Source organism: Psammomys obesus, unplaced genomic scaffold (assembly GCF_907164565.1).
Source record: "Psammomys obesus unplaced genomic scaffold, mPsaObe1.curated_primary_1811, whole genome shotgun sequence".
NCBI lineage: Eukaryota > Metazoa > Chordata > Mammalia > Rodentia > Muridae > Psammomys > Psammomys obesus.
The window spans coordinates 3,883,274-3,892,636 of record NW_026586383.1 but is presented as its reverse complement, the minus strand read 5'-3'; the positions used below and the strand labels follow the sequence as shown (position 1 = coordinate 3,892,636).

At 51.5% G+C, this 9,363-nt stretch overlaps 1 protein-coding gene across 1 annotated transcript in view; it reads right to left on the bottom strand.

The window, feature by feature from the left end:
• Susd5 (sushi domain containing 5) overlaps nt 1-5,031 on the bottom strand; it is a 37,798-nt gene extending 32,767 nt beyond the window's left edge. The window contains exon 1 of the mRNA XM_055601542.1: nt 4,938-5,031. Within this exon, the coding sequence (XP_055457517.1) occupies nt 4,938-5,031 (94 nt within the window). The remainder of the gene's footprint in view (nt 1-4,937) is intronic.
• Nucleotides 5,032-9,363: the final 4,332 nt, after the last annotated feature.

Here is a 9,363-nt window from a genome sequence, read left to right as displayed (position 1 = left end):
TGTGTGTGTGTGTGTGTGTGTGTGTGTGTGTGTGTGTGTGTGTGTGTTGGCTTTGCTTTGTTTAATCCTTCCTCCAAAAAGGATGTGACAAGGCTCACGGTCCTGCGCCCCTTGCATGGCTGTCTTGGTGCCCAGGGTCAGTCCTCACTGCATCTCCTTGTCCCTCGGGACGCTACAGGGACTCCCCACAACAAAATCGCTTGTGTCTGCTAGGCTTCTGTCCCACTGCGAAAGACAGGGACCTCACTTGCCACACCCTGACTCCCTGGAGCCCATCTGTCTTTGCGTGTGTGGCCAATAAAGAGTTCGGGATACAGCTGGTGTGTGTGTGTGGGGGGGGGTGAAACCATGAGCAGAGGAAGAGGTGGAACCCAGGCTGAAAGCAAGAGAGAGCTTCTGGGGGAAACAATAAAATGTAGCACAGGGAGCATCAGCAGCCCCCTGGAGGGACAAAGGAAAGCTTTGGAAAGCCCTGGGCAGCTCCAGATTGCTGTGTCCACCCAGCTGGCGACTTAGAGCAGGGGTTCTCCACCTGTGGGTCGAGACCCCTTTCAGGTCAACCAACCTTCTCACAGGGAAGGCTTGCTTTTTTGAGACAGGGTTCTGTGCAGCCCTGGAACTCTATAGACCAGGCTGGTCTCAAACTCAGAGATCTACCTGCCTCTGACTCCCCGAGCAATGGAATTAAAAGTGTACCACTATGCCTGTCTACCCCCCCCGGGGGGGGCATTTTTAAAGCTCCCTGATAGGAGGGCTGGAGAGATGACTCAAGGTAAGAGCACTGGCTGCTCTTCCTGAGGTCTTGAGTTCAATTCCCAGCAACCACATGGTGGCTCACAACCATCTATAATGATATCTACTACCCTCTTCTGGTGTGCAGGTGTACATGCAGGCAGAACACTGTATACATAATGAGTAAATAAATCTTTTTTTTTTTTTATATATATAACAGTATGGTAAGAATATAATTATGTTAGTTTTGTTTTTTTTCTCGTATTTTATTTTTTTTCTTATCAGTTACATTTTATTAAATCTGTACCCCAGCCGTGTCCCGATCCCTCATTCCCTCCCAGTCCCTCCCTCCCTCCCTCCTCTCCACCGTGCCCCTTGCCAAGTCCACTGATAGGGGGGACCTCCTCCCCATTCATCTGATCCTGTTTTATCAGGTATCCTCAGGACTGGCTGCAAAGCTCTCCTCTGTGGCCTAACAGGACCGCTCCTCCCTTGGGGGGTGGGGAGGCCAAAGAGCCAGCCTTTGAGTTCCTGTTAGAAATAGTCCTTGTTCCCCTCACTATGGGAAACCAATTGGTTACTGAGCTACCACAGGCTACATCTGAGCAGAGGTTCTAGGTTACATTCATACATGGTCCTTGGTTGCATGTCAGTCTCAGAAAAGACCCTGTGCCCAGATATCTTTGGTCCTTGTGGAGCTCCTATCCTTTCCTCATCAGTCTAACTCCCCTTCTTTCTTATGATTCCCTGCACCCTGCCAAAGGTTTGGTCACGAGTCTTTGCTTTGAAAACACCGCTAGTTAGAGTCTTTCCAATGCGTTCAGTAGACTCCTGTCAATGTTCAATGCGTATCCCATCTGTCTTTCAAAACGAGGATTGATCATCTTACCTCATGTCTGCTCTCTTGATTATCTTTTTTAGGTGTACAAATTTCATTATGTTTATCACATGTTATAGGTCTATATAAGTGAGTATATACCGTGTTTGTCTTTCTCCTTCTGGGATATTTCACTCAAGATGATCTTTTCTAGATTCCACCATTTGCCTGCAAATTTCATGATTTCCTCCTTTTTGATTGCTGAGTAGTATTCCATTGTGTAAAAATACCACAATTTCTGTACCCATTCCTCGAGTAAATAAATCTTAAAAAAAAAAAAAGCTCCCTGATAGAAGGGCCCATTTCTCTTCATCATCCTGTCTTTGTCAGCACGCCATTACCTGGTGTGCAGTAGTTACTCAATAAACACGGACTGAGTGCATGAGTCTTCCACTCCAAGCATTACCCAGACAGTCCATCTGCATTTAGTTAATATGCACATTTTTTCCATTTTAAAAATAAAAACAAAAGGTTTTAGGAGATAACTCAGTTGGTGAAGTGCTTGCAGCTCTAACACCAGGACTTGGCTCCATCCATAGCGCCCACATGGGCAGGCAAGATGGCCCTGGGGGTCAGAGAGCTTGCCACACGAGTCTGACCACCCGAGTTTGATCCTGGAACTCATATAAAGGCCGAAGGAGAGAAATGGCTCCAAAAGTTGTCTGGGACCTGCACGAGTGACTGGTGTGTGCTCACCTCCCCCACTCCAATTACACAAACTCTGAGTGCAGCTGCACACGCCTGTAATCCCGGCCCGGGGGAGGTGGAGAACCCTGGACTGGATGACAAGCGCGCTCCCCGTTCACTGAGGGACCCTGCCTCCAAAGGACAAGGTGGGGAGGCCACAGCTATAGCGTTAACAGCACACACTGCTCTCACAGAGGACCAGAGACTGGCTCCCAGCACCCGCACAGGGGTCCCCACAACCCTCCACCTCCAGCTCCTGGGGAGTCCCACAGCCCTGGCCTCGGAAAGCACCTGCTTCATGCACACACACACACACACACACACACACAGTAATTAAAAATAATAAAAACCAGACATTTAAAAAATCCCATAAAACTAGAAAGGGGTTGAGAAAAACCCTCAGGACTGACTGCTGGACTCCACAAGCAAGTGGAGCACACACACACACACACCACACATATATGAAAAACAAAGTAAAATACAGAGATGTAGTCCCTCTGCTTTGTGTCTGGGAGACATGTCCAATGAGTCAGATACAAACTAAATGTTTTGTTTGAATGTTAATATGTTTGGAGACTGTTCTGGTCCAGATCTCTTCAAGTATGTATAACAATGAGTCTCAGCTTAACAGCCAGTCTGCCCCCCGCCCCCAACCAACAGATCCAGGATGGATACTTTCACGATGGACTTTAAGGTTCTTCCATGGCTCGGCTATGCAAGGGAGGGCTAAGCAAGTGGAGCTTGTTTTTGTTTTAATGGAGTGTGCTCATGATTCTCCATAGGTCAAGTGGAGAGATGGGGAAGGAAGGTGTGTGTGAGGGGAAACAGGAAGCCTTTCCAGAAATAACACACACACACACACACACACACACACACCCTGGCGGTCCTCAGTTTCTCTCTGCTGAAACACAACCCCGCCTTCTATTTTCCACGCCCCTCCCCAAGCCAGAGAGACACAAAACTTTGATCTTTATCCATGCGGCATTCCGCTTAAGCGTTCATAATGGGGTGAAACTCTATAAAAACAGGGTGGAAGGGGCTTCCCCTCGAAGGAATTAAGATTGGAACAAAAGTAGACATTGTTCAAAAGTTAGTTCTAACCCCAACCCACCCTACTTGCATTCTTTAAAATCGGTTGACTTTTGGGATCTCAGCATCGGGCCAGAAATACCGAAGCATTACCGGTGGGCGGCCTGCAGGGAGGTGCGGCGGTTCACGCGGCGGTGATGGAATGTTCTAGAATTAAGTGCACAAACACCGTCTGCACAACAAAACGTTTACACGCGCCTATTTTTAAAACCGCGGCTCTGCATTTCTAAACGGTAACTTCTATGAAGCATACCTAGGTCTTTTTTTTTTTTAATCTCTAAATTAAATATTTTAAATTATAAAAAAAGAATGATGGGGGCTGACTAACCGGCTCGGCGGCGGGATACATCCCTAGCGCCGCCGCATGAGTGCACTGGTAATCTATAGGGGTCGCTAACAGCCGTTAAAGTTAAAAGTGTGCCCTTCTGACGCTGAAAACGTGGCCTGGTGTGCAGGCCCTGAGGGACAGCACCTGTGGGGTCAGTGACAGGCTGTGACCTGGCCATTTTCTCAAGCAGCAGGCTTTCCCTTCCCGGATCTTCACCTTCGCTCCTTAGGATTTCCCACATCCAGTCCACGCAGAGCTCCCTTGGTCAGCTGAGGGCCTCCGCCCTCCTGGCCGAGGATGAGACCTCCTGAGGCCGGGGGGCGCGGGCTCCCTGCAGCCCCTCCGGCTCCGCCGCCAGAGGCGTTTTGCTTCGACAGCTAAACAGGGCTGAACTGGCTTTTCAAACGGAAACGGTTCGGACACGGGGCCCCAAACCCGCTGGTCTGAGGCAAGCAGCAAAAGCCGGATTCAACGGCCCGCGAGATGGCCCCGCGGTTAAGGGTGCTCGCTGCCAGCCCGACCCGCCGACCCCACCCCGGGGCCACGCAGTTCGTGGGGAAGCGGCGGATCCTTCCGACTGACACACGCAGTGTGCCCAGCATGCGCCTACACACACGCGCACACACACACGCGCGCGCGCGCACACACACTGTCTCTTTTTAAATGAAAGCTGAATTCGGATTTGAAAAACAAAGTAAACAAACACATACGCAAAATAAATACTTTTTTTTTTTTAAATGAAGCCGAATTCGGGTTCAATAAAACCAAGTGGGTCCGGCCGTACCTGGTTTTCCCTCTCCAGTCCCGAGGCACCCACCCCCCCCTGGCCGCCGCGCTCGCCCTGCCCGTGGGTCCCCTAACCCCACCCCCAGCCACCCCCGGGCCCCGGCTCCAGCCGTTTCCCCACCCGGGACCCTCTCGCTCCTCCGCTGGCCCGGGGCGTGATCCCCGCTCAACACGTTCCTGGACAACGCGAATATTTTCTAACCTCCACCTCGGGGAAGGACGCCCACTTAACAGACGTTGAGAAAGGGAGGGAGGTGGAAAAAAATCAGTCCCGGCAGGGGAGGTTCGAGGGCAGCCTAGACGTGACTTCACTCGAGCTCTCTCCCCCTCTCCCCGCGGAAGCAGGAGGCGGCGAGCGCGGGGAAGGGCCGGGCTGGTGCTGCTGGGGCGCAGGGTCCCCCCGCGCCCCCCGCAGCACCGGGGCCCCCGGACACTCACCCTCGGCGCGCGCGGGGGGCGGCTGCAGACCCAGCAGGAGCAGCGCGGAGCAGAGCGCGGGCAGGCTGCCGGGCCTCCGCGGCCCCGCGCTCATGGTGGCGGCGTCCGCGGGCTGCGCGCCGCCGGAGACTTCCCGGGGGATGCTGGAGCCGCGGCCGGGGATGCTGCGGGAGTCGCAGCCGGAGCGCCGGGACCCGCGAGCTCCCGGGGGTCTCGGCTGGCGCCACCCAGGCGGCTGCAGTCCGGCTCCGCCTTCGCGCCGGGCACCTGGGAGCCGCGGTGCCAAAAGGGGCTGCGCCCGGGGCGCGGCCGGGGCGGAGGGCCAGGGCCCGGAGGGCGGGCAGCGGGTACCCTCGAGGGGAGGACGGTCTCCGCGCAGGGTTGACTGGGCGCAGGCTTCCAGACAGAACCTTCTTTAAACGAACCCTTCCTTTTTAAATGAGAGGGGAAGCTGCTGATTTGCTAGCCTCGGTCCTCAACAGGACGGCGAGCTCCGTCCCATCAGCAAAAAAACCATCTCGGGGCTGGGAATGTGGCTCCGTTGGCAGAGTGCTTGCCTGGCAGGCACGGAGCCCTGGGTTCTGTTCCCCGGCACCGCAGAGAACCGGGCGTGGTGGCAATTGCTTGCAATCCTAGCACTCTTGGATGGGATGGCAGAGGTAGAGGGAGCATTTCCTTTGAAGGCGTGTCCTCTCTCACCCTTGCGTTCCTCCTCACTCACTTCCTAGTCAGACCCCCGGAGCGTGTGGGATTCCCACGTCTGGGGGTGGTGGGGTGGTGGTGATGATCTGAGAAGCGTCTCAGTGAACTAGCCCGAGTTTGATCCCTTCCAGACCGGGTCCTGTCTCCCCACCATCGGCTCCTTGGAGCTATAAACCCAGCTCTGTTACCTGGCCTGGTGGCTCATGCCCCTGTAATCCTGGCACTCTGGAGACCGAGGCAGGAGAATTGCTGTCAGCCCCAGGCCAACCCGGGCTACATAGCAAGAGCCCATCTCAATGATTTAATCAACAAAGAATAATAGCATTGTTAAAATTAGTACGCCAGCGGCTCTCTGCAGTTTGCAAATTCCCTTCCATATTCATGTACCAGTCAATAGATGGGTATTGAGTCCCACAATATGGCTGCCCCTGTGCTGATAACGATGCCACAGTTTGTTCTTTTGAAAAGTCAGGCAAGCCAAATGCTAAAGGCTGAACAGGAGTTTGGTGCTAAATCAGGAATAAGTAGTGAGCTAGGGCATGGACACAGGAAGAATTTGCTTTCTTTACACAGTATGGACTGGGATTTGAACCACACCCGGCTTAGGACAAATGCCATTTTTCAGCTCACATTGTTTATATGAGCCGAGGCTAGTCTGGAACTCACTACGTACGTAGCCCAGGTTAGCCTCAAGTTCACAGTCCTTCTGCCTACACCCTCACAGAGAAGTGCTGTTGTAGCCCAGGGCTTCCATAACTTTCATTATATTTTTTTTTTTACATGCGTGTTTGTATGTGTGAAAACACAATTTGCAGGAGTCGATTCTCTCCTTCCACCAGGTGTGTCCAGAGGGTTAAACTCAGGTCATCAGGTTTAAAAGCCTTTAATAATCAAAAACCATCGTGGTAGCCCTCAGGTAACTTTCAGAGTACAGAAAGACAGACTGTCCTCCAAAGCTACCAGCAGCGAGTAATTGTTACAGACCCCATTTAAAGCACAGGCACTTTGGTAGTGGGGTGAGGTCTGACAGCCATTCTCACTTAAGTGCAAGTGAATCTACTCAGCTACTTTCAGTTTAGCAATTGGCAAGGCAACCTAGGGAGTGAGATTTCACACGGGGACTGGAGGAGGCATTGAAAGCTGCCTGCGAGCAATGCCAGGAGACCCAGCCGAGGGCAATGCCCACTGACATTGTAGAAGCCACTTTGAAACTGACTACCTAACCCTGATGGCATTTTAAACATTATCTTTGCTCAGGTCTGTCCTGGCCTGTCTTCCTCCGGGGAAATGGTATGTTCTAGAGGTATAATTTGTGCAAGCACTGGGGGAGACCATCCAGCTGTCTCCCGTGAGTGTGTGCTTGCCTCGTGTCCCAGAAAACACTGCAGCCTATATCCAAAAGAAATGAAAACATTTGTACAAAATGCTCATAGCCCCCTCATTTGCACCAGTCGAGAGCAGCTTAGGCATCGTCAGAGGATGAACGGAATGACAAACGGTGACATGTTCAGATGGAATACCAGCTCGCACGGAGAGGACGAAACACAATGCTAACGGCCTGGACACTTGGCTAGCTTGCACAAAACCCAGGGTTCAACACCAATACCACATCTTCTGGGTGTGGCCAAGCACACCTTCAGTCCCAGCCCGTGAGATGTTAGAGGCAGGATTTTCAAGGGTCAGAAGTTCAAAGTCATTCTTAGCTCCATCAAAGGCCAGCCCAAGCCTGAAAAACAACAACAACAACAACCATAAAAATAGGCTAGCAAGATGTCCTAGAGAGATGTCCTAGAGAGAAGGCACTGCCTAGACACCGATGACCTGAGTTCAGTCCTTGGAACTCGCACGGTGGAAGGACAGAATCATCTCCCTTGGGTGGTCCTCTGACCTCCACATTCAAACTGTGGCAAACACATCCACACATACATACCTAAATAAATGTTAAACACACACACCAAAAAACAAACAAACAAATAAACCAAAAATCGAGAAAAAGAAGCCAAATGCAAAAAGGTTCATGTCATATGATTCCATTGGTGTAAAATTTGATTCAGAAAGGGGAATAAACAGCCGAGTATGGAAAGGATACCTTTGTGCTCAGGAGGCAGAAGCAGGAGAATCAAGGCCAGCCTGGACTACATCGGAAGTTCCAGGACAGCCAGAGCTACATAGTGGGATATTGTCTCAAAAATCAATCAACCGACCAATCAACCAACCAACCAACCAGCCAAAGGAGCTCTGTGTGCTCCTTTCATTCCCCTGGACAGGAGCTGGTGTGTGGCTGATACCTACAGGCCAGACACGCAGTGACGGTGAGTCCTGGCTAGCTGAAGGCAAGCTGCTTGATGCCACGGGAAGAACGTGCTTACCGGATTAACAGCCGCACTCTGGGCGGCAGGAAGGGCGACTTATTCCAACAGTGACAACACCGGGAACAGTAGCTTCATTCAGAGTAGGTGCTGGATAAGTCTGACTTCAAGTAACTGCTATTTTTCCGAATTCTTCCGGCTTCTGCTCTGGTAAACAGGGAAGAAAGCTGCGAAAGAGCAGATATCCTGGTTCATTTTCCACACCTATGCATAGGCTCTCAGTGTCCTGTCCAGTTCCTCAGAGTTTTCCTTGCTGTAGAGAAATACTGATGGCGGGTGAGGTGGCTCATCAGCTTAGGAATGCTTGTCACCAAGACTGATTACCTAAGTTTAGTTCCCAGGTAAAACACACACGCACACGCGCACACACACACGCACCCCTAATTAAAAATTTTAAAAACTCTGGTGTGGTGGTGTACACCTTTAACTCCAGCACTCAGTAGGCGTAGTAGGCAAGTGGACCTCTGTGAGTTCGAGGCCAGCCTGGTCTACACAGAGAGTTCCAGGGCAGCCAGAGTGTCATGGCAAAACCTTTCCACAAACAAAACTAATAATAACGATAGTGACAAAAACCCTAAAAGATAAAAAAATAAATATGGACAGTAGAATTAGCATAAGCGATAAGAATGCCCGGCTTTCTATTCTTTACCACACCGTGTCTCCCGGAAACCCTCCTCCTCGGTTTCTATCTTTCGTCCTTCTCTCCCAGAAACTGCAGCAGGATCTCACCATCTGCTGAGTCCTTCGGTTCCAGGATGTCTTGGTTTCCAGGGAAGCCTTCATGTGTGCTTTAAGAGACCAGCTCTTGCCACATGGTCCAGAACAGCTGCAAGTTCGCTGGGCCACAGCCTCGGCCCCCGAGGGCAGGATTAGGGGTGCACACCACCACCAGGCCCCCCCGACACCCGTTTTCTTTCATTCTGAAGCAGTACCCTGCCCTATTCTGTTTCTCAGAGACTCTCCTTCGCCTTTATTCTCTTTAAAGATGGGCTCAAGAGCCCCTCCCTTCCTGGCTTCCATATAAGCCAGGACTGTAGGTCCACCACACCCAGCCTTGTGCTATGCTCCCGAATACAATGTCCTATTGCCATGCGACCAGTAAGGTTGCTTTGGGGGATTTATTTATCTATCTAGCTATCTATCTGTCTATCTATCTATTTATTTAAAGACTGGGTCTCTCACTATGTAGCCTTGGCTGGCCTGGAACTCAGTATGTAGACCAGGTTAGCCTCAAACTCATAGAGCTCCCCCACCTCTGCTTCTTGAGTGCTGGGATTAAAGGTGTGTGTCCCCAGTCCAGTGCTCATGAGCATTTGCGGTCACCTGAAGCATGTGGCCTGGCACAACCAACCAAA